Below are 25,811 nucleotides of genomic sequence, written 5' to 3' on the forward strand. Positions count from 1 at the left end.
TAAACACTGGGCCCATCGCACCGCTAATAAGTAAGGGTAAGGATGAAGAGAAATTGAAAATTGGCCAGGTAGTGGAAAATCTCTGCCTTTGCATGTGTGGTTTTCTTCCATAAGTGCTCGGGTGGCACTACCTCAAGACGCCAGCATCCGTGCAGTAGCCAGCATCCGTGCAAGGGGGCACTTGGCTTGAGGTCAGGCTTCAAATTCTGGCCCTGTTTCAAGCTATGTGACCTTGGGCAATTTATTTCACCTCTCTGAACCTCACTTTCTTTAACTACAAAATGGGCCGAATCAATTTGCCTGGTATTATATAGACTTGCATGAGCTCAGGATTATAAAAGCACCTGAAACACAGAAGCTGCTTGACAAATATTGGTTTCCTTTCACACGCTCAGGGGCGTCCTAGTGTCTTCCAGGTCAGAGAAGGGGGTGTGCAGTAATGAGTTTCCAGTGGATGTGAACATACTGAGCTGTGCCGGGGGCCCTGGGGCAGAGTGGGAAAGGTGACCTGCCCCGTGCCAGGTAGACAAGGCCTTGCCACGGCTCCCTCCTCCCGCAAGGGGGTGGCCCCTGCAGTTAGTGGACCGGGATATGGCACAAGGGGAAAGAGCAGTGACACCTGCAGGGTGTCTTCTCTGATCAGACAAGACGTTAGGAACGTACCTGAAGACTAGCCACATGACTCTGAGAGAGGGGCATCGTGGGAATGTAACTCCATGACGCTGGAACCCCGTCTGTCTTCTTTAACTCCCTAGAGCAGCGGTCCCCAACCTTTTTGGCACCAGGGACCGGTTTCATGGAAGACAATTTTTCTGCAGAGGCGGGCTGGGAAGGAGGCGGAGCTCAGGTGATGATGCGAGCGATGGGAGTGGCTGTGAATACAAATGAGGCTTTGCTGGCTGCTTGCCCGCCCCTCACCTCCTGCTGTGCACCCGTTTTTTTTTTTTTTGTTTGTTTGTTTGTTTTTGTTTTTTTGCCCCCCCATCCCCGCCCCTTCCCAAGTTTCAAGGAAGACAATTTTTCCACGGGCTGGGTGGCAGGGGGATGTGCGTAGCTATGTAGCCCTGTCCCTAATAGGCTGCAGACATACTGGTCCGTGGCCAGGGCTTGGGGACCACAGCCCTAGAGCACTGGTTGGCACGTAATAGGTGCTCAGTAAACACTTGTGGAAGGAATGACTAAATGATCTTTAGTCCACCATCCAGCAAAGAAGTCTGATGATATGGGGGGGGGGTGCATGATTTCTGGGTAAATGCTCTGAGGGCAGCAGTGTGGCACCCTGCTGCCCCCTGGGTGCACCCAGGACCCCTCCCATGTTTTCCAGTGAGCCTCCCCTGTCTCCGGCATCCCCTGGAGCTGTGCTGTGCGATGCTTTGGCTGCTCCTGCACTGCTTTCTCCTAGAGCAGTGGTCTGTAAACCACCGCCCTCCTTTTGTAAACACAGCTTTGTTAGGACATAACCCTGCCCGTTTGCGTAAGTATTGCCTGGGGCTGCTTTTGTGTTACCACAGCACGACTGAGTAGTCCCAACAGACATTGCATGGCCGGAAAAAACCTACAATATTTACTCTCTGGCCCTTTCAGAAAAAGTTTGCTGACCCTTACCCTAGAGCGATGAAATTAGAGAAGGGTTCCTCCCAAGAAGGTTGTCATTCCGTCCCTGGGTTGGAGACTAGACTCACCGAGCACCAGGCCCTGCCATCTCCGAGGGGGCTGAGCAGGTGCCATCCCGTAGAGACTTGACTGATACCAAAGCCAGGGTGTCCTGGAACGTTCTGCTCTATGCCAGCCGCTGCTCTCCCGTGCACCTCTCAGCAATGCACGAAGTAGGAACTATATTATCCCCATTTTACAGATGAGGAAGCTGAGGCCCATTGAGGGTGAGCGACTGGCCCAAAGTCACGCAGTGGGGCTGTGGCAGAGCTGGGGCTCAACCCCAGGGCTGTTCTGAGTCCAAGCTCTGCTCTTAGGCGCTGCTCTAGGCACCTTTCCTTACTGAGGCTTGGCAGAAGAGGGGAAAGATGGTTACTTGAGGAAAACAAACAAATATGAAGCAGGTTTGTTCAGGCCCAACAGGTGATTGCTGTGTAAAAACAATTCTCCGCCCAGTGCATCAAAGGGTGGGTCTCCAGCAGGGACGTTGTGAGGAGGCCTTTTCTGTGGGTAGAAGGATCAGCTATAGAGGACCAGACTCCCAGGGCCTCCTGAGGCAGGACCGGCGCTCTCCCCAGAGGCACCCGTAACCCAACACATGAGAAAAGGCACCTCGCGCAGAGAGACTAGATGAACCTGACAACATCCGACACCCCCACTGGGATGGACACTAAAGGCTCTGTGACTGGATATAAAAAACAGAGATTTCAGGTAGGTTCGTTCCAACTCCCCAGATAAAGACATATTGCATGATAAGCCAGCCTCTTTTGTCCTTCTAAATTCAAAAGATTAAGTATCTCTTAGAGAATTCTCTCCTTTAGAACTAAGTGTAGAAATTTATTCAATTTCACATTGTCATGATACCAAAACTTTAGGGAAATAGGAACAATATGTGAAAGGTCTGTAGTTATTACAAAAAGAGCAAAATTGTTCCCTTTTTGTTGGAAATAAAGGGAAGATTGCATGAGAGGGAGATTAATGCGGATTACAAAGATGAACAGCAAACTCACCTGGGTCACTTCCTGTTGACACGGGAAGAAAAGCTTCTGGCTTGTTTCCTGGGAATCTCTCCACAAAGTCAGAAGGTCACTAGTTCATGCGAGGGAGTGGAGGGAAAAAGCGACGCCCGAGTCACGTGAGTGGTTTAGTGATTTGGCCTGACCGTTTCCATTCTTGCTTTTCACTGTCTGCGCAGATGCTACGAGGACTCCAGCTCTGAATGTGGAAAACAGCAGACTCCTCACGCGCGCTGCCTCTTTGGCCCTTGCTCTGGGATCAGATAACGGCCACCAGTATCCTCAACTCCCCACCGGTGTCCTGCTCAGCCACCGCCACCACCATCGCTGCCTCCTAGTCTACAGAAACCTCCCACCCGTGGGGATTTCTGTTTCGTTGTTTTTCATGCAGATCGCTAACTAAAATTCACTGTTTGCTTTTTCATTGTCTGCCTGTCTCCTCCTCAACCAGTCTGTGTCTGCCTCCTTCGTGCTCATGTCACCAACGCCTGGCTCACGGTAGACCCTTGGTGAATATTTGATGAGTGTTAATGGAATGTTCAGGAATAAGTTGAAGTGTGCTTAAAATTTCACCAACGCTTTTGGGTTTTCACATCTAGTTTTTCTTTCCACATTGAGTTGGCTGTGCTACCCAGGGCACCTTGGTTATAACATATCCCACCGTCACTTTAATAAAGTGGTCTTTCATTGGTTCATCCCACCCAACATAAATTTATTGAGCACCTACCCAGTGCTGGGCATCTACGGCAAGAATTCAGTGGTGACCAAAACAGAGTGCCTGCCCTCACGGGCTTTCAGTCTAATGGGGAAAGTGAGGGAACAAATATTAATGAAGTAGCAACACAGATGTAGTATTACGACCTTGGTAAATGCTATAAAGGAAAAACACATGCAGGGCTTCTGAGGAAGTGATGTTTGGGCTAAGATCTGAAAGATGCATTAACTAGGTGAGTTAACTAAATTAACTTGCTCAAGAGTGATTCGGGTTATCATCAGGGAAATGCAAATCAAAACCACAATGAGATATCGCTTAACTGCAGCAAGAATGGCTTTTATCAAAAAGTTCCAAAACAACAAATGTTAGCATGGATGCGGAGAGATAGGAACACTCACACACTGCTGGTGGGACTGTAAATTAGTTCAACCTGTATGGAAAGTAATATGGAGATATCTCGAAGAACTAAAAATAGAACCACCATTTAATCCAGCAATCCCATTACTGGGCATCTACCCAAGGGAAAAAAAAGACATTCTATAAAAAAGACATCTGCACTCGAATGTTTATAGCAGCACAATTCACAATTGCAAAGATGTGGAAACAACCCAAGTCCCATCAGTACGTGTGTGGATTAATGAAATGTGGTATATGTATATCATGGAGTTATACTCAGCCACACAAAAAATGGTGATCTAGCACCTCTTGTATTATCCTGGATAGAGCTGGAGCCCATTCTACTAAGTGAAGTATCCCAAGAATGGAAAAACAAGCACCACATGTACGCACCATCAAATTGGTACTAGCTAATCAACACTTATGTGCACACATGGAAGTAATATTCACTGGGTGCCAGGCAGGTGGGAGGGGTGGAGGGGATGGGTAAATTCACAACTAGTGGGTGCGTAGCACACTGTCTGGGGGATGGGCAGGCTTACAGCTCTGGCTTGGGTGGTGCAGGGGCAATATATGTAACCAAAATGTTTGTACCCCTATAATATTCTGAAATTTAAGAATTAAAAAAAAAGAGTGCTTAGGGTTAGAGTTTAGAACAGAGTTAGGGTCAGAGTAAGGATTACGGGAAGGACAGGATAAGGTTAGAGAACTTTCTGGAAAAAGGGGCTAGCATGTCCATGGGTCACAGGGATCAAGTGGATGTTGACCAGTGGGGAATTGATGTTTGCCTAAAATAGGATGGACACAAAATAAGCGGAGAAAAGAGAAAAAAGGTTGGAATTATTTAGGAAGTAAAATGACAGGGCTTGGTTAGTCCTTCAAGGCTCATGTGGAAACTGAGGCAGGGACTTTGGCCTTCTCCTGGGCTGGGACCTGTGGGCCTTCCGTGGCTGGCAACCTGGCTTCCGGAGATGGAGGCAGGCCCTGGGCACTCTGAGTGCCTGTGCAAACAGGGATGGCAGATTAGGGACGGGGTGGGCAGGGGGCACAGGTGAGCGCAAGCCTCGGTTGGCAGCCACGTTTCAGAACCTTGATTTAGGACTCAGGTCTGGAGGATTCCTGGAGCCCGTGCATAGATTACTGAGGGCAGTCAGGTGTTTACAGGAGCTTAAGATCATGTCTATTAAAGAGATCAATTGCGTCCACGAGGGGTTGGGTTCCACACTTAATAGGTAATTGCTGATTTATAGAGCCCTGCCTGTGACCAGTGTAGCCAAACAAGGAACATAGGAAACAATTGTCCTGATATATGAACACGATGTTTTTTTTCCCTCCCCTTGATCAAAGAAAGACTCCAATGAAAGGGGAAAATATAATTAAAAAGTAAAAGCCTTACGTAATGAGATTTAAAAGAAAACTTTTGAAGCCAACAAGCAACTGTGGGCAATACTTCAAAGGGCCCAAAATCAATGTTTGTCAATAGCAGTTTTGCATCCTTTAATTTATCTTTCATGAATATAAAGTGTGATGTTATTAGGAGCCCATCCATGCCTACATTTTGTTTGAGATTTGATGAATCAGAAGTCTATTAACATTCTGTCCAAATGAGCAATGGCAGAGGCCCGTGGCCCAGGCCTCACCCGATCTTTCATCCTGAGGTTGGGATGCTAGTTACACGGTCAGGCCCTCTGCACAGAACACTCAGCAGCTCCCATGTGCTCTCAGGAGCCGGGGGCTCGTTGGCCATTGTCTTTGGAGACTTTCTCCCCAGAAGAGAAGCCACCTCATGACTCAGCCCAGCCCCAAAGTGACCATTTGTTTAATCAAGATAGTTGGTTTGCAAAACATTAAACATTAAACAGTATTTGATGCCTAGTTAATAATTTGCATCCTCTTCATTTGTTCCTGAATCCTTGGAGACTGACATTTTTCCCCCCTAAAGGCATAGACAACAAAAGACATTGTACTGAAAGCAAAACTGCGGTCCTCACACTGCAGAGATGCTTGCCGGAGTGTCTTGTCTCCACGTTCTGCTGTTAATGGTTCTGGTGGGAAAGCCGGCCTTCGGGGTAAGTGTTCTTTTCAAATATCTATGGTCAAGGGACTCTGAGGTTATTAGGAGGACCCAACCAGCTGGGCCGGGAGTGCTGAGAAACTTTAGTGTGAAAGGCTGGAGTTGCCAAGTTGAATGTGTCGTGACTACAAGAACGAATGCAGGCCTGTGGCTTTGGGTGCTGTTGGACAGCCAGTCGCGTGGTAACATGCATCTGACTTGAGCCCTCTTAGAGCAGAGCGACTGTGAATGCATCCCATCAAGGAGTCTGTGGCGAGAGAATCTGCTAGGGCATGGGTTGTAGACTGTCACGGATCTCAGACCCCACTTTGAGAAGCCTTTGAGAGCTATAAACTCTCTCCCCAGAAAAATATACCTACATACCAGTACTGACACACACGCTGAGTTTTCCAGCCATTTTGGGTAAACAGTAGGGTAAGAACCCAAGCGCTTTGGCCTTGGAGGGGAATATTGCTGACTGTGAATCATCCTGGCAATGGGTTTGCTTAGATGGATTAGATTTGGAGAGTAGCTTTGTGGTTAGTACTTTTTCTCCTTTTTCCCCTGATCGCAGTGGATGGAGCATAGAGGGTGAGCCGGGGCCCAGGGGAGGTTGTGGTGAGCAGGGAAGGGGAGTGCCATCAGAAGGTCTTGAATGGGGGACTCAAGACCTTTGGGAGCAGATGAGTTCTCGAGATGTTGGCTCCTGCTGTATGCCGTTGTGATCCAAGAGTGTCAGCGGGATCTCTGTGGGCATGTGAAAGAACGCCGTAGTCGGAAATGCAGCCTCCTGGGACTTCCATACTGGATGTGGCCTGGGGCACGAGTGTGGGCTTTGCAGCCAGGGCTGGAATCTCAGCTTTGGGACATTCTACCTGTGGAATGTTGGGCAAGTACCATCATCTCTCTAGGCCTCAGTGTTCTCTTCTGCAAACCAAGTGCTAATCTCTCACAGATTTGGGGAGGGTCACGATTAAACGAGGTCATGCATGTGGCTTGCAATAAATGTTAGCTCTTTTCCTTTAAAATTTCTAGAATGAACACAACTTCTCTATAAAAACCAGAGAATGCTCCCCCTTTTGTGGGGAGGGGGTGGTATAAAGTGGACAGGGCGAGGACTGAAATAACAGAGCCTCTTTATCTTCCTAAGAACCTTTGCGTTTTCGGCCTCCTTTCACCCTATAGAGCATTTCCTGAAGGAAGCAGATTAAGTTACAGCTTTTCTAATTAGCATGTTTTTAAAACAACAGCTTCTCCACCCCTCTTGGTAAACGGTACTCAGACACCTCCGTGTTAAGCTGCCAAGTGCCTAACTTCTGAAAGGATTCTCTTTTCAAATTATGACTTGTGTATGTGTGGTGGCTGCAATTGCAGATGGTTATCAAGCCCCTACAGCTTTGATTGCTTGCTGGGTGTCTGAGGCCGAGACACAGCAGAAACACCAGAGGTCTAGAGAAAGGCAGTGGAAATCATCACAGGCTCACAAGGGGCCCAGAGAAAGTACCAGTCGGAAAGAATTAGATCCTAAAGTTTGCAGGCAAGGAGAAGCGTTGACTCAGTCTGTTTGAAGTTCACAAAAGGATAATGGTCCCGAAAAATCCCTTTTTTGCAAACCCCAGTGAATTTTTAGGGTTGGCGATGAAATTATAAGTCAATAATGGATAAAAGAGAAAATATGAGAGTTAGCCTTCAGGCAATGAGCTTAGTCAATTCCAAAGAGAGGATTCGGGGCTTTGGAATGTTTTCTTACCCCAGATGTGTACCAGACAGGTGGTCGGGAAGGCGGCTTGCGTTGCACAGGCCGGCACACAGACATCAGGGGAAAGTGGCCGAGTCGCTCAGATGCTTTGGAGAGTTTGGGGCATCTAGGGGGTAAGGGAGCCACATGGCCAGATGGGCTGGGTGGCCTCTCCAGCCCCGCAGAGCTAAAAACAATAACCAACTGCTACCAGGAAATGGGGAGTCCTGAGTGCTAGGCCATGAGCTTTCCACGAATTGGTTCATCTCTGGAAGGACTCTAAGCAATAAGCACTGTTACTGTTCCCATTTTACAGACACAGAGCTGAATAACTTGTCCCCAAGTCACATAGCTGGGACATGGCAGAGCTGAGCTCTAGACTACGGGCTGGTGTCTGTCTAGACAAGGTCTCTTGCCTGGGGCCCTGGCTGAGGATGCTATTTCTTTGATTCACCACATAACTTCAGGGGCGTGGTCCTTCCTGCAGAGAGATGAGGCTTTTAGACCCGGAGTCTGCTTGCTGTGCAAGCACAGTGGACTCCACGTGCCTCTGAAACTCTAAAGAAAGGACCTGTGATAGCTACTCGGGTACTCTCCCACGAATTCAGATCACACAGCAAGTGAGGACTCCTCTTTGAGATCATCTTCCATGTAGATTTTTATTCGGATATCCACTATCCCAAGAGATGTGGCTTAAATGTCATTGCCCTGAACTCCAGGGCATCATTCATAGTCATTCATAGTGCCTTCCTGTGCTGGCCTAGACAGGCCTTACCTATCAGTTCTGAGCACCTGTGCAGCACAGCCTGTATCGTCATCCCTGTTTTATGGATGAGAAACAAGCCCAGAGATGTTACATTAGCTTTCCAGCCAGGTCAGTCCTACTCCTTGCGTGTCGCAGGAGGCCTGCTCAACGGTAAGGAAGACGTGGACTGTCTGAGAATCTCTTCCTGCTGGGTGTGGTTCTCAGGGTGATTTGAGGCAGGACAGGGTTTGGCCATAATGGAATTTGACCTCTTCCAAGGCCAGAAGCCAGAGGGCAATTGCTGCAGGGCAGCCTGCTTATCGCAGCCCATCCCCAGAGAGGGGGAGACACAATGGCTTCTCTCCCCCACAAAGGGAACTTCAGATTGAATTGCTGTTTGCTCACATTTCTGGGCTTTTTAAACCCTAGAACTCTAGAGTCTTCCCAAGTATAGAGCCGCAAAAAGGTTTGCACAGACCAGACGTTGCAAACTGTCAGCTTGGAGCCTATTCTGCTCACAGTTTGAGTTTTATTTGGCGGGTAGGAGATCAGCCTGAAGAGTATTTTAGTTTTCTTTTAATTGCTTCGCGAAATTTGAAAATCAGAATGTTTCAATGAAGGTACAGACTCCAGCTTTTCTGGAAAGTCAAACATTCAAGTGAAAGTGGGCTTCCGTCCTCGCCGGGCACGTGGGGAGGAGCGGCGACCACCCTCGTTAGGAGAAGCAGCTTGGGTCTTCCAGGCCTGGCAGTGCCCACCACGTTCCAGAACCCTTCCCACCTGGCTTATGTGCCTTATTAGCCTGGTTCTGCCTGAGAGAGGGAGAGAGAAACATCGAGGATGTCGCAGTGTCGGAGCCAGTGGGAGATGGGCAAATGACCAGGTTCCTCCGCATCTGAGTAATTCAAGCATCCACAGCTGCATGGCGGGACCCAACAAGACCTTTGACAGGAAGGCTCGAGCCACCCTTTTCACAGTCTCCAGTCGGCCTCGTTCGGGCCCAGGAGAGCCTGGAGGGACGTCCTTCCCTCTTGCCCTGTACACACAGCCTTAAGGAAATGGCAGAGACTGAATTTCACTGCAACTCCTCATAGATTTTTTTTTTCTTTTTTAAATTGATCCTAAGCACGAACAAGTCGAACTTATTAGCTTTGGCAGTGTACACTGGTATTTAAAGAAATCAGGTCGCAGGAAATCGCCTGTGTACATAGGCAGGGATATATTTATATTTTAAATTCATTAGGGTTTCCTAAATGCAAAAGCAATTCTGCTGTCACAGAGAAACAGCACGGCAGAATATTCGGCAGCTGGGATTTTAAATAAAACATGCTTTTTCTTCATAATTAATATAACAAGGTTTCCTGGCTTAGGACTTGGCAAAGATCCCAGGAAAAATGGCGGGGGGAGGGGGTTGGCGTGACGTGCCTGTGACCTGACAAACAAGTTCCAGGAAAAGTTTGTGCTGAGCCAGCTCTCCTCAGTCCACCCGCCCTGGGGGTGCGCTCAGCGATTTGCAAAACAAAACAGAACAAACTCACAGACCACAGAGGCTAATAACAGTCATAATAGTAACAATAATAATAGCAGCAACCATTGATGAAGTCTTTACATATGCCAGATACCTCGTGCTTTACATTTATTATTTCACTTTAAGCTTCCCAACAACCCTGTGATGCAGCGACCGGTGTCATTCCCATTTTACAAATAAGAAACTGAGCTATGGAGAATTTAAATAATCTGCCCAAGAGGCACCCCTGGGAGGTAACAGAGCAGGGATGCAAACCCAGGTCTGCCCGATGATGCCAACGTCGATGCTTGTAACCACTGTGGTCTAGATTCTCGTGCCTGGCGCTGCCCACAGACAAACCAGCCCGGTCAGTGTGGTAGCAAAGGTGTCAGGTGGGGCAGGGGCCTCAGACTCTACCTTCCAGCAGGAGGCGAAGTGACTCCCACCTGGAGGCTCCCCCGGCCCAGCCCGGAAGCTTTACCTTCGACACCAGAAGGATCCTGTCTGGCGGACAGCTAACCAATCAGTTCAGTGTGCTCAAAACCTTAGTGGTGAACGCATCCATCTGCGGAAATGCTGCCAAAGCTCAAATTAGTTTCTTAATATGTTTCTTAAACAGACTCACCTTTTCCTCTACTGAAATTGACTTATTTTTAAAGGAAATTGTCACTACTATGGAGAAAGCAAAGAGGTGTCATTGAATTCTACCTGCTGCTGTTGTCACGCAAGAGCCCTGAGAGGGCAGCCAGCCAGACTAGCAGAGGTAGGACAGTGACACACCAGCACCCCGCTGAGTCCTTCCTCGTGGTGGTCTTGAAAGGGTTGACAGGAAACCCAGAAGGGAATGACTTTCTCATGCTGCTCTTCAGTCTCACACCGTTACTTCACGCTCCGCCAGGCACCGCCTGAATCAACTCAAGTGCCACCAGTGGTTCATGTCCCCGTACCATGGAAAGCACAGAAGTGAGGACAGCTTCAGTGGTGGCGTTGGTTCCCAGCAGTGGGTAGTTACTTTCCCAAAGCCCTGGGCTGTTTGCTGGGGGCGACTGGCCAAGAAGGTTAATGTGGGGTCTTGTGCCCTTGCGCGGGGGCCTCACACTCAGCCACGGTTCCGTTTGGTCTGCTCATCGGCCTTTGCAAAGAGCTTCCAAGTGCGTTATCACATGCAGAGATGTGTATTCTCATCCAGTCTCCTTGTCCTCGATGGCCTCACTCCCTAACCTTCAACCCCCTCCCCCCAAGTCCCTGGGATGATTTGTACAGATGTTTCCCACCAAGTGCTCACCTGAAGACTAATTATTGCAAACACTGTACTCTCCCTGAGCTGCCAGATTCTCTTGAATAACATTGGATTGGGTAAGGGAATTCTTCCTTTTACAGTTGGGGAAACTGAGGCACAGAGCGATTCAAAAACCTGCATAGGAGCAAAGATAGGCCTTGAGTCTCCATGGTCAGGGGCTTCCTGCCTAAGAGATCTAGGTCTAACTGAAGTGTGGCCAAGGGCAGAGTCGCCTGGGCACTGGCTGCAAATGCGTGTTCTGGGCCCACCCCAGGCCACGGAAGCACAACCCCTGAAGGTGGGCCCCGAAACCTGTGTTTTTATTAAGCTCTCTGGAAGATCCTTCTGCATACTGAAGTTTGGGAGCCAGTGTCTTTACCATGGAAACTGCCCAGCTGTACACACGGGACTCCTCTTTTGCTGCCGCTTGCCCCTGTCCTGTCTCTGCCTGCCACTGCCACGTGAAGCTGCAGCCCGGCACTTAGGTGACTGGGCAGGGTCTGAGGGGGCCAGCTCTGGGCTTTAGAGCAGCGAAGCGGCAGAGTCCCTCTGAGCCAGGCACAGGTGATCGGCGTCAGAGCCAGGAGACCCGGGCCTCATCTTCCTCCTGTGTAGATGAAGGGTTGAGGCCAGTTCCTCTCTATGATGCCTCCTGCCTTGTCACTGTGGTCCTGTGAACGGCCTTCTCTGTGGCCTGCCAGGCCTGGGCCAGTCTGGACAGGCCTTTTTACAAAGTTTTCCAAGAACGAGGCCCCTGATATTTTAACCTAGCTCAAGACCCTGCGTCCCTTAAGGTGAGCAAGCTCTTCGGTTTCCCTCTCTTCCGTCCCTTCATTACGATTTATGCTTGCTGTGGCTCCCTCGTCCCCCCTGCCACAGTGATGAACAGCAAGCACTTGGATGTCAGACTGACTCTGTCATATCCTGGCTCCAGCATTTACTAGCTGAGTTATTTTTGGGAACTTATCTCACCTCTAAAATGGACATCATTATAGCACCTTCATTATCAAGTATTGTGTGCAATGAACCAGACAAAATGCGTGGAAAACATTTAGCACAGCCTTGGGACATGGTCAGCTCTTAATGTGAACTGAGGTCATAGTTTTCTCTTTCTTCTTCCTTATCTCCTCCTCCTTCCTCCTCCTCCTCTTTCTCCTCCTCCTCCTGCGTTGATCTTTCTCTTTGTTTTTTTGTTTTGTTTTTTTATTTCATCTTATTGTTATGGGGGATACAGAATTGCAGGTTACATACGTTGCCCATGTACCGCCTTTCCCCCCAAGTCAGAAGATCTTCCTCTTTGGATGCAAGTCCCAGGTGTGTGGGTTCCTCCATCATTTCCCCGTCTCTGTGGAAAGAGTGAATGCAAGAATGGGATGAAAGGGGGCAACTGTGGTGTCCACCCTTCCCACCCGCCAGCATCCAGGTTGGTTTCAGGGATCCAGGTGTGGGGTATCCATACCAGCTCTTAGCCTGGCCTTTCCCATACGGTCCCCAGATATCCAGCCTGGTGTTCGGGCTGCCGGTTTGCCTACCGCACCATGGCCTCTGTGGGTGGACACAGTGAGTCACAAAAGGAGTGACTTGCTTAGGATCCCTGTGACACCCTGACATGCAGCCCACGCTGCCCGAGTGGGCAGCAGCAGCTCCAGACTCCTGAGAGCCCGGCCGGGAAGTCTGGGCTGGCTTCATTGTTTGGTTTCCGGCCGAGCGCCGGCTCCTAGGAAGGGCATGTCTGCCACCTGCTGGCTGTGGGCAGCACAGCACCTGGCTGTCCCTCAGGCTCCAGCTAGAGCCAAGACTGGGGGTCTGGCCCAGCTGCAGGTCCTAGGGGGCTCTTCCCTGCCAGGCCCTGAGGAAGGATGTTCCCCAAAGTCCTCTCTCCTGTCCTGCCCACTTCTCAGGGCATGGCCCACCCTATTCAGCTCAAAGAGAAGAATTCATAGAGAATCTGGGTGGAGACAGGTAGAGAGAGGGAAGGGCCCTGGGCTGAGGACAAGCTCCATGGAGGGTAAGTGAAGCAGGGCACAAGGACCAGGGCCAAGGCACCGTTGACTGGCCTTGATTACGGCGAGATTGAAGGAGGGGTAACCTTTGTCCTGGGTGTCCCGTCTTTCGGTACCTCTCTCATACTCCCAGAGATGTCAGTTTCAGTTGCTGCCTGTTCATGCACCCCAGGCCCAGGGGCACCCCTAAGGCCTGAACTGCCCTTCCTCTGGCACACCTCTCCACCACCAGCCCCCCACCTTCACCCCCACATAGAGCACCTGTCCTTGTCTCACTGCCTGCAGAAACAGGGCTGGGGGCTGGGAGGTCAGTAGGCAGCGGCATGGGCCCAGGACTAATGCAATGAATATTCTCCACCCAGATAGGTACAACTATTGTTAGCATTTTGCCACATTTGTGTTGCCGCACATTCTTGAGGGGTGTGCGTGTATGTGTTTGCTGAGTGTTTTGCAGGTAAATTGCAGACATCACCCTAAATACTTCAGCATGTATCTCTTAAGAATAAGTATATTTTCCCACAGAACCACAATGCCATCATTTGCTTTCAAGACATTGAACATCGATACAATTATAAATACTAATATAAATCTAGATTCAGATTTCCCAATTGTCTCAATGCCTTAGTCCATTTAGTGTTGCTGTAAAGGAATACCTGAGGCTGGGCAATTTACAAAGAGTTTTATTTGGCTCATATTTCTGATGGCTGGAAAGTCCAGGGGTGGGCAGCTGCACCTGGTGAGGGCCTCAGGCCGCTTCCACTCACCATGGAAGACAAAGGGGGGAGGGCGGCATGTGCAGAGATCACATGGTGAGAGAGAAAGCAAGAGAGGGGAGGAGGTGCCAGGCTCCAATTAACAGCCCACTCTCCCAGGAACTAATAGAGTGAGAACTCAGTCACCCCAGAGAGGGCATTCATCTGCTCATGAGGGTTCCACCCCTGTGACCCAAATACCTCCCATGAAGCCCCACCTCCAACAATTGGGGATCAAATTTCAATGTGAGGGGGAAAAATACCCAAACCATCACACTTAGTAATGTCCTTTATAGCTTTTTTTTTCCAATCCAGGATCCGATCAAGGATTACATACTACATTTAGTTGTCATGCCCTTTAATAAAAAACAGTTCTGCCATCTTTTTTGTCTTTTGTGTGTTGACATTTTTGTGGAGTGTAATGCTGGTTATTTTGTAGAATGCCCCACAATTCGGATCTCACAGTTTGGGTCTGTCATGTTCCTTATGAATAGATTCAGGATAAGCATTTCTGCCAAGAACACTATTGATGCTGTGTCCTCAGTACATCATATCAGGATGTGCTCTTTCTTTTTATCTTTCTTTCCTAGTTTATTAGCTGCCTACTTCCCAAAATCATTTAAGGAAGCCTACAGTAAAACAGAAAATTAAAAATTCCGCTGAGGGTAGAGGAAGCAAACACACCAAAGTGTCCTGGCTGACGTGGGTGCTGGGAGGACGCATCGCATCCATCTCAGCTTTCTGGCAGCCGAGACCCAAAGGGGAATCTGTGGAGTGATAGAACTCTCATTGTTCAAATCAAGGGTCAGCAAACTTTGTAAAGTGCTAAATAGTAAATATTTTGGGTCACAAGGGCTGTAGCACAAGGACAGCCATAAATCATACATAAACAATGAGCATGGCTGTGTCCCAATAAAACTTTATTTACAAAAACACAACTTCTGGACTTGACCCAATAGCCTTAGTTTGCTGACCCCTGATTTAAATGAAAGGGTACATTCCAGGTATTAAATGGGTAAAACTTTCTTTTTCTGGTTAAGTACTGCATATTAAAAGAACTATTTATATCATTATTTAGTTATTCCACAAAAACATTTTTTCCTTTTTATTTATATAAATTTCTGGGGTACATGTGCCGTTTTGTTACATTATTCAGCAAAAAGTTTGAGGAGTGGCATGTGCCAAGCACTGTGCTAGGTATTGGATAATAATACATCAATGACAAAACAGACATGATCCCTGCCTTTCTGACAGAGTCTGACGTGAGAGACAGATGACATGCAAATAAACCAATATAAAACTACATGCTGTAATAAGGGCAGTGGAGGGAAACAATGGGTACAGTGACAAAATAATGGGGCTGGGGGATGTCATACTGATAGGGTATTTGGGGAAGGTGTCCTTGAGAAGATGCAATTTAAACTGAGACTTAGTGAAGGTCATGAGAGAGGGCTTCCAGCCGGGGGGGACGGCACGTGCAAAGGCCCTGAGGTGGAAGGAACTTGGATTGTGCCATTTGGAAGCCAGGTGTGGGTGGAGCTTAGTAAGGGGCAGTGAGAGGGAGGAATATGGGAGGAGGTTTGTAGGTCACGGTAAGCATTTGCATTTTATTCCAAGAACAATGGAAGTCATTGGAGAGTTTTAAGCATCCGTCCATCCCCAGAACCCCAGGAGCTGTCCCTTGAGGAAAGCACAACACCTGAGCACGAATCCTAATCCTCCTCTGTGTGACCTCTGAGTCCAGATATTCTCATCTGTAAACAAGGCTACTAAAAGCCTCCTCATAGGGTTGTTATAAGCACGAAATGCAGCGATGCACAATCAGGCAGGGAGTGGGTGGAAATCACCATAACCAGCAGGCACATCAGTACCTGGCAGCCATGTTCCAGCACAAGGGCAGGCGCATACAAGTGACAGGAGTCCCTGTGGCGCAGGAGGGGCAGTGCTGCCGTGCTCAGGGAGTGCAGGCAGTGGGGTTACCTTAAACGGACCCATGCCACTCTCAGCTGCAACCCTCGGAGAGTGCCCGGTGCTCCTCCACCCTGGAGATGATCCTCTGGCTGACCGGAGCTCAGGAGGGCGCCCCGCTGGCCCGGCCAAGCCCGGTCTCACCCTTGCTCTGCGGTGTTTTGTTTTTCAGAGCTTCCTGACATCTATATTAGAACAGCTGAGCTCAGGTGAGTGTGCGGGTCCCCTGTGGCTTCCCACCAGCCCCAGGCTGGTTCTGGAATGGTGAAAGGGGGCTTAAGCATGGGAGAGTTGGCGGGACCTCAGGGCTCCACTGGTTCAGGGGTGTCACAGACAGCCGTGAGAATTTGCCCAGAGTGCAATGCTTCACACACTTTCAAGTTGCCCATGGACACCCCTGGTGCCCAGTTTCAGGACCCCTAGGGAAAAACTGCTGATGTGGTTAAACTCTTTGATTTTACAGAGAATGAAACTGAGGCCCAGAGAGGGGAAGCAACTTGCTCCTGGTCACACAGCGCCTTAGTGGCTGAGATGAGGTGAAAGGCCCAGGCAAAGTGAGGGTGAGGTGAAACAATGACTGGCCCCAGGCAGGCTGGCCCTGTGCCACCCCATTCATTCCAGGATGACCCAAGGCTGACTCCCCGCTGGTGACAGCCTCTGCCAGCACCTCCACCGGGTCTCGTCTACCCAGCTTGTTTGTGTCCTCAGACTCAACACGTCTGCCGCCCCGTGGGGCCTGGTCTTCACATGGGCTCTCAGACCCGCAGACCCACTCGCTCACCTTCTCCATTTCCTGCTTCCCCTGCCTGGCGCCCACGGCCAGGCCCTGCTGGGGAGGCCACGCCTTCCTGCCACGTCATCCGCTCTTGGTCCCTGACTCTGGGGCCCAGCCTCCCTTTGCTGCTCTGAGCCCCGGGGGAGAAACCTCCTCCCACTACTTCGTCCGGCCAGAGGCCAGCCTTCCCGACGGGTGGGGACCCGGGCTGGGCACCCACTGAGCACCAGAGCCAGCAGGCAGCGCCGGGAGACGGCAGCCGGGCTTGTGTGGAGCCAAGATGGCCACTGCTGGGCCAAATTCAGTTTGACGGTCGGTATCTCCAGCAGTGAAGCCCGGGCTGGGCCAAGGGACTCACGTCTGCTCAAAGCAAGCAGGACCAGGTCTTTGTGCCACCCCACGCGCTCAGAGAATAGTTGTGGCATTGAATAGGAATATGTATGTGTAGGGTGTGTGAGCTTTTGAGAGACTCCGTGTCTTTCTGCAAAGCAGAGGAGAATATTCAACAACAGATTGTTCACTTCCTCAGAAGGACCCCCTTGCTGCTGGCCAAGCCACCATCCACACGTGGGGGCCAGGAGGGGCAGAAGCCAAGGGGCTAGGCGAGCGGCTTCTTCCCCAGCGTGAGCACAAATTGCTCAGGCACCATTAAAGGGGCCCCTTGCGCCTGGATGTCAGAGAGACAGAGCTGCGGAAGCTACGGGGTGATACAATGGAAGAAACAGGGGCGTAGAAGACTCAAGGAGTCTCACTCCTTCACGTACCTGAAGAGCAACTCCCCCCTGCCCCCAGTCTGTGAGGCAACCTTGTGGGAATTAAGAAGTGTCTTTACCTCAAGACTTCCAGCTGCCAAGAAGTTGTAAAAGATATCTGCAATGACATTATGACACCCTGGAATTGTACAGTGCACAGCTTGAACAACTGTAAGCAGTGGCCCTACTGAACAGAAATCACGGAAAAGGGAGTGGATTCAGTCCATGTGTCCATAAGGTTTATAGCTTTAATTCAATAGATTGGGAGCTACAGGGTTAGATTTGATCTGCAAAGAGGAAGAACTTTCTGAACACTAGAGTTGTCTAAAAATCTGAATGGGTTTTGGGGTCTTGGGAAGTAATGAGTTCCCCATCACTGGAGGTATTTAAGCACAAGCTGAAAAACCACTAATGGGGAGTGGAGAGTATTAGATTTAACACCCCAAGAAACTGGGCTCTACAAGAACTCTGCCAAGAGCTTCTGACAGTTTGGGGAGTAAATGCAGGGCCCTTGAAGCAGGCCACCCCTGGGCCGCAGGCGCCATCTCCATGTATTCTGTCAGCCTCTGGCTGTGGAGGGGGATGAGATGTAGTGGTTGGGCCTTTCTGCAAAGAGTAGATTAGGTTTAAAAACATCCCTGTTAGGTGTCTGATTTAATTTCACACCGGGGTTGTGCTTTGATGGGATTTGTCAGATCCCTGCTGGCTCCAGACAGTGTGGTGAAGGAAACGCCGCGCTCCTGCCCACAGGCAAGCTGTGTCTTCGGTGGGTCTTGCTGGAGACGGTGCACGGCAAGGACTTCTGGGGCAGAAGGCGCCCAGCCACAGTCCCCCTGGGTGGCGGAGGAGGGAGCCCTCAAACATCGCAGACTCAGACTCTGCCCATCTCCCCAAAGCCGGGGACCCAGGAGCCAGCAGGCGGGTGGAAATGCCTCTGCAAAGCTGGCGTGGCCCTGCCTGGCAACACAGGCTGAGCCCATCCATCAGCTGTCCCACCGCCTGCCAGCGAGGGTCTCTGCTGGGCTCGCCCCGTCAGCCAGATTGGACGCGTCAAATGCAGCTTGACAGGGTTGGGGTTTGGGGGAGGCCCTCGGAGGAGCCGTCTGTGCCACAGTGATGGATGACGCCAACAGGGACGACATTCCGGGGATTTTTATTCCGTTCCACACATCTGGCAAGCTCCTTAACCAGAGCAGCTGCAAGGCCCCCATCGTAGGAACTCTGAGCTCTTCTGAGAGACCCTGAGCATGGACCATGTTAATGCCGGTCAAGGGACCCGGAGCATGTGCTTAAGAAGATTTCCCGATGCGTGTCACTTCCTGAACGCTAAAACCTGTGGAGTTTCGTGACACCCAAAGCCACGAGAGGTTCCAGGATTGTAAAAGGGCAAACAAGACTTGGAGGTGGGTAGACCTGGGTTGTGATGCCATCCCCTTTGGCCTGAGTTTTCCCTCATCTGTAGAATAGGAATAATAATACCTATACCATAGGGTTGTTTTAAGGTTAAACAAGACTCTATGCAACCACACGGATTTAATTTAGTGTCTGATATATAGAAAATACTCAGTACATTGTAACCTATTATTAGGATGATTTGTGTTAACTCAAGATACTCTTACCATTCTTCTTGATAATTTCTAGAGACAGGCTCTGATAAATTGACAATCCACAAGTCTTTCTTTTTATATCTAATGTGAAATGCTTCTCACAGCTGCCTCTTTCTTCCTGAAAGCTCTCCCTGTTTCTATAGCCTATAGAAAGTCTCAAATAATCTGTATTTATACCTGAAACCCAATTTTATATCAGGCTGTGATCCCTCTCCACCCAGGAAAGCATTTGGGAAAGTTTCTAGATTTCTACAGAGCTCATCAGGCATTTTCTTTACTAAATATCTTTGACCCAAATCTCACATAGTTTTCCCTAAATTCCTCATTTGCTCTGTTTCAAGCAGACATTTTTTTTTTTTTTTTTTTTTTTGCCAGCAGAGCTATGTGCAAGGCAGAAAACTTGGCCATAAAGGGAAAAATTAACTGCCAAACACATACATTAACTACATGTAGGGCTCTGTGCTGGGCACTGTGGGGTAAAGAGAAGAAAGAATAGAAATAGAGCTTGCTCTTAAGAAACCAACTATCTAGTTGGAGGAAACAAATCAGATAGACCAAGTACCCAAGAGAAAGGTACTATCTGAGATCCAGCCATCAGACCTAAAACTCTCCAGCCAACTGGGCCACTAAGAAATGCTCTTGTATCTAAAATTCTTATCCCAATAGCAACCTAGTCTCCATCAAGCCCTGCCTGTCAGCTTGTTTTACTGCATAATACACTAACCCAAACTTAGTGGCTTAAACCACTGACCATGTATTGAGATGGTAATTCTTAGGGTTGGCAATTTAGGCTGGGTTCAGCTGGGCAGTTCTTCTGTCCTGCATCAGGCTCAGCTGATCTTGACTGGGCTTGCTCACGTGTCTGCAGCCAGCTGGGGTCTCATTTTGCTGGTCTTGGCTGGGATTTCTAATAAGTCAGAGGCCTCAGCTAGGACCAGTGGGCCTGCTGCTTTCTACATATTCTCTTATGCTCTTGTAGAACCAAGAGCAGAACCAACAGTTGCAGGCCAAACTGTTCACAAGGCAGTCATAGGGGGCCAGGAGAAAGATAGAGAAAGAGAGAGGGAGAGTGTGTATGAAAGAGCCCGAGCTCGACTTCTGAAGGCTCAGGCTTTGAGCTGTCACACTGTCCTTGCACACACATGTGTTGGCCAAAGCAAGTCCCAAGGCCAGCCCAGACCCAAGGGGCAGAGAAACTGACTCTATCTCTGTGGGAGGAGCCGCAAAGTCACATTGCAAAGAGTGTGGACGCAGGGATGGGGGGAGAGTAGGTGCTATTTTTGTCATCAGACTGGCTCATACCAAACCAGAGTTCCACTGTGGGACTTGAGGCCACCAGGCCTAGACTTGGTCACATTTAGCTCCCTCACCTCTTCGCTACCCTTTGATTTCCTTCCTTGGCTGCCTTTCTTTCCTCACCCAACCTTGACTGGAGGCTCCTTTGAGGACAAGGACACATTCCTCTCTTATTTGTATAACTCTTCACTGTCCCCAAGGCCGTCCTGCACCTGGCATGATACTTGGTCCATTGGAGGTACACAATATAAGCTTCTTACATAGACAATAGGATTAAGTGCCAACAAATTGAAAAGGCAAAAGAAGCTTTAAGTTTGAAGGTAGAGAAACCCTCCAGGTGATGCTCCTATAAAGCACCTTCAAAACACATTGTAGCCCACCCAAATGTAAAGGATTTCGGTGCTTTCCCTTGCACAGCCCCCAGCTGGATGGCTTCTTCTAGCCTGGTGATCTGGGGCCACCGAGCTCCACTGGTTCTACCCACCTCAACCAAGGAGCCTGGGCTCCAGTACTGCCTTGTTTAGCAGGAACATGATTCAAAGCCTACATATCTTATTTTCCCTTTAGCTTCGTGGAGAGATGAGCAGACCTTGTTAGTAGGATGGATTTGAGTCAAAATCCTCTAACAGACATCTCATCCATCCCCCATCACCTGAAAAAGTCACACCATCCCATCTACATAAGAATCTTCCCCATTTCCAAATATCTGCAAAAGGAGTAATTTTTAATGACCTAGCCAAGATTAGCCTGTCTGACCCCCAACCTGTGGGAGAAACAGGAGAAACTACAGGAGCAAACTGAAGTGCACTTATCTATAAACACCTGTTGGAAAAACAAAAATAACTTCTCCAAAGAAAAAGAAATAAATAAGCGATGCGATCATCTCATTACCAAACCCCATTGTCTCTCCCAAATGTCAGTCTGAAATCTTTCATGTCAAACCCAGAAAAACATTTTCTTCCCCTCACTTCCTCACTCTCCCTGCTTTATCGTGCTAGATGGAAGGAAACTTTATTTGCTCCAGGAAGACAATAGCCTTATCTTCAACCTAGATCCTCATCCCTGCAAAGGTGGCCTCCCCCAGGAGCATCTTCAGAGTGGGGAAAAGCAGCTCCGGAGAAATAATGAGCAAGCAAAGGCAGTCTTGACTTGACACTGTGATAAATGAGGTGAAACTTTGGCAAGGAACCAGAGTTGGCGTATTCAAAAAAGAAATAAAAAGATAGTTCCATTTTAATGGGAAATATGAAACAGCCATTGTGCAAAAGTCGATTTTTCAAAAGCCAAAGAGATAAAGACCATAACAGAATGACTGAGAGACGAGTAAGATAATGTGGTTGATAATCAGGCTGCGGTGAACTGCCATCCTCCCAGCCACCGGCTGGCTCCGTAGGAGTGCCTTTTCAAGTCAGCTATCTGCGTGTGCTCCTGCCTCATTAGCATATGCAACTCCGGACAGCTTCCTCCCAGCTTCAGCTTGCACACTTGCCATACTCCCACCAGCTGGAGGGAGCAAAATCAACCCAACTTTCTTCAAACGCCAAACTTCCACAAAACTACCAGCCGCAGAGCTACCAGCATCTCCCAGGGCCCCAGAGAGCAAAGCGCTTGAGTCCAGCCTTGCCCACACCTGCTTTTCCCAGTGACTGGCCCAGCACGAGGTTCACAGCTGTGGGCAACTCCACACGCTGTCTTCTCTTTCAGTGGGCAAGATCCATGAACTTTCTTGAGGTTGTCCTTGGGCGATTCCTAATTAGCAGGCTGTGTATTCCACGGGGATGGTTGGCCACATTTTCCTGAGGTGAGTGTGGAGGTATCCAAGGCAATGTAAGGTGCCAGTCGAAGCAGTTGAGTATTGCAGTGGAGCTAGTGGAATTTAGTGGTTTCATGGAGACAAACCGCCTTAGTTCACATCCTGCCATTTATTAGCTATGTGACCTTGGCCAAGTTACTCAACCTCATTCAGCCTCAGGTTTCTCAACTTAAAATACAGTGACTGACTAATACAACTTCTAGATTCTTATGAAGGTGAAATAAAATGGTGCATGTAAAGTGCTTAGGACAGGACCTGACATGCTAAAGGCTCAGTAAATAGTACCTGTTAAAATGACTCTATAGATACAGCTTGGGAGCAGTTTGATGTCAAGACCAAAAGGAAAGTGAAGAGTTTCTTTGATGTCATTAAGCTAAGAAGACTAATGAAGTCCCATCAAGAAATATTGTTCACAGAACCACCCAACCAGGCACTCAGGTGTCATGTGATGTGACCCTGGGCAGACACTCTATAGGACCCTGGAGACCTGCTAGCCCCCATCCTCTGCCTGCTGTTGAGAGATGAGAAAACCGGGCACCAAGAATACAAGTGGCTTATCCAAGGTTGCAGGGAGCGGAAAGCCAGGACTCGACTTCTTCTCCCCATTTCTAATCAGGTGCTCTTGACTCTGCCAAATGCCAACACTGTCTTGCTGGGTCATAACATCCCCCAGATGAAAAGGCACAAAGCCTAAACCCCTCCTATCCACCCCTGTTGGTGTGAGGAGCTGGATAGACACAGGATTCCTCCTTGAGGACTGTGAACTCTTTGGGGAAAAGGTGTTTGACTACTTAAAATGCTGACCTATTTGAGTCTAGTGATTGGGCTTTCTGTGTCCTGTTCCCACCCCTGCAGGTTGGGCTGGTGGCAACCACGATGTGCACAGCTACGAATATTACGATGAGGAAGAGCACATCAGTACCTCACCTACCCAGCCTGACAATCCTGACTGGTACTACGAAGAGGACGGTAGGTCCCCAGTCTGTCTCAGGGGCCCTCTGGGGAGGAGGGCAGCACGTCCTCAGGGGAGGTGCACGTGTGACCATTTGCAAGGGTCCCTCTCTCTTCTCTTCTCTGATCAGCGTCATAAAATAACGCTTAGGTCACGGGTCAGGTCCTAAGTATGCCGAGGAGTCTGCTTCGGTGTCGAGCATCAGCCTGCAGCGTTCAGGAGTTTGGCTTTGGGGCTTTCCTTCCCTTCTGCCTTTGCTGTGTTTCTCTTTCACTTGTCACTCTTTAGACGCTTTCCACAGCTGTTAGGGGCTGTGTGTGTGTGTGTGTGTGTGTGTGTACTCACGCGTGCTTCTACCATGCTTGTTTTTGTTTTTGTGGCTTCTTTACCCAAGAAATGGGACAGAAAGGAAAATAAGAAGCTGGGTCCAAGCAAGGCCACGTGACTAAACCAGGAGAAGGAATGCGAAGCACTTAGCAGCTGGAATAAAAGCTGTGTAACTGTGCGAAGTGGCCTGGAAGGCAGGGCCAAGATACAGGGCATCGGGGAACATCAGAAAGAACCATCAAAACAAGAGCCGGGCCCAGGGATCCTAGTTCCTGAACCAAAGAGCAATGTGTGTGAACAGAAGGATAAAGAATTCCCCAAGGGAAGATCCATTCAGACAACCATGAAAAGCCAAAGGCACAGATGAAATATGACAAAATCTAACTGAACAAGTAGTTGAAGAAAGATGAAGGCCACTGGGTCATTTCCTCCTCGCCGCCGATTCTTCTGTCACCCTCTTGCCTTTGGTCTTCTCTCCTGATGTTCAGAAAGCTCGTGTTTCATTAGGGGTGGGTTTTCTTTCCCCAATCCTGACCTCCACCCCTGGGCACTGGAAGTAGGGGAGGTCTTCAGGCTTGTGAAATGCCTTCAGCATCAGAGACAGACCCCGTGGCACTCCCAGCAAGACTGGGAGGAGAGAAACACAGATGAGGGAAAAGGGGAGTTTCTCAATGAGAAAGGTCCCATCCGAAGCCAGGCCGAGGGGAGACAGCCACGATTTCTTCTCGCCTCTCCTCTTACTAATCCGAATCCCTCTCTCTGGTCTGGTGACTGCAGTTTTTCTTGCACTTTAAGGACAATATATGTTTTCCTCCTTTCCCAGTCACTGGCTTTAGAGTTCCTCTCTCATTTGGGCCAGGAGACTGAATTTAGATGAACAAGTGGGGACTTCTCACCTGTGGTCCCTTACCAACACTGACTTCTGCCCATGTGTCCTAGATGCGTGCCAGCCCAACCCCTGTAAACACGGCGGGGACTGCGTCACGGACGGGAGGACCTTCACGTGCAGCTGCCTGGACCCTTTCTCTGGGAACAGGTGTCAGAACGGTGAGTGCATCTTCACTAGTTTCACTCTTCCCTCTGAGTTAAACAAGAGGCAGTTCCTCCTCCAACTCTAGGGGTAAGGAAGAGCAGAGTGATTCCCATGGAAAACATTAGAGCTGCACATATTGTATCCTGCACAGGGGATTCCTCTGCGGGATCCTCACCCCTGCACTGAGAGAAAGAACTAGTATGTCCATTCTACAGATGAGAAGACTGAGGCCAAGAGGGGATAAGAGCTGGACTCTAACCAACATGTGTTCCAAACTCAGGCCTTTGTGTTTAGTGTGTTTGAGTAACTACAACAGAAAAATAGTGTCCTCAAATGGGAGAGCAGGAAGGATCTCAGGGCACATTAGGCTCAACCCAGTTAGAGAAAAGGAGCCCAGAGATTGCAGGGGACCTGCCCATGGTCACACAGCTATTACAGTTAGTGTAGAGCAGAAATTAGAGCCCTGGTGCCTGACTCCCAGCCCGTGCTCCTTCATCCTGCTATCCTCACTGTGTCTGCCTTTAGTGAGCTCTTGTGGGCATGACATGAGGCTATGGGATAAATTATCCAGAGTAAAACTTGTATGGGCTAAGTGAACCCCTAGACAGAGACTGGATTCTTTCCAATCTGGTAACCATCTAACCTGGGGTGGGGGCCAGGGAGGGTCTTATGTATATATAGGGCTTTGTGGTTGACTTCTTTCCACTGTACCCTTCTCACTTATTCCTTCCATTTTCTTTCTTTCTTTGTTCTTTCTTTCTTTCTTTTTAATGAAACAGAGTCTTGCTCTTTTGCCTGGGCTAGAGTGCTGTGGCAACCTCAAACTCCTGGGCTCAAGCAATCCTCCTGCCTCAGCCTCCCAAGTAGCTGGGACTACACCACTACACTGGCTAATTTTTTTGTTTCTATTTTAGTTGCCCAGCTAATTTTTTTTTCTATTTTTAGTAGAGAAGGGGGTCTCGCTCTTTCTCAGGCTGGTCTCAAATTCCTTACCTCAAGTGATCCTCCCACCTTGACCTCCCAAATTGCTAGGATCCGTCCATTTCCAATCCTTCAATGCCTTCGGTGAATGTTTCAAGATGGTAGGGGACATTGGGTATAAACATAACATCTGGGCTCATCCTTCAACTTCTCAGAAGAAAGACAAAACTGTGAATGGAATATGAAATCAGCCGTAAAATGGAGAGACTAAAATTGAGACTCTTTTGGCTGAGGTGTAAAAATTATCAACGCTTTCATTAAGATAGAAACATTAGGATTATGAGCACTGGAAGGAACATGGGAAGGCATCACCCATGACTTGAGAATAAGAGAGAAGGTGAGAAGCCTTGTGCTGGTGTAGCGTGGCATTTCAGCACCACGGACAAGGCCACGTGTGCTCTGACAGCCACCCCCACCCCCAAAAGCACTGCACAGGTATCCCTCTGCATA

At 49.1% G+C, this 25,811-nt stretch overlaps 1 protein-coding gene across 1 annotated transcript in view; it reads left to right on the forward strand.

The window, feature by feature from the left end:
• Positions 1-5,700: 5,700 nt before the first annotated feature.
• Positions 5,701-25,811, forward strand: part of HABP2 (hyaluronan binding protein 2) — a 30,580-nt gene continuing 10,469 nt past the window's right edge. Inside the window, exons 1-4 of the mRNA XM_069460405.1 lie at positions 5,701-5,849; positions 15,998-16,034; positions 22,924-23,037; positions 24,287-24,394. Of these exons, the coding sequence (XP_069316506.1) occupies positions 5,781-5,849; positions 15,998-16,034; positions 22,924-23,037; positions 24,287-24,394 (328 nt within the window). The 5' untranslated portion in view covers positions 5,701-5,780. The remainder of the gene's footprint in view (positions 5,850-15,997; positions 16,035-22,923; positions 23,038-24,286; positions 24,395-25,811) is intronic.

Source organism: Eulemur rufifrons, chromosome 28 (assembly GCF_041146395.1).
Source record: "Eulemur rufifrons isolate Redbay chromosome 28, OSU_ERuf_1, whole genome shotgun sequence".
In the NCBI taxonomy this organism is placed as follows: domain Eukaryota; kingdom Metazoa; phylum Chordata; class Mammalia; order Primates; family Lemuridae; genus Eulemur; species Eulemur rufifrons.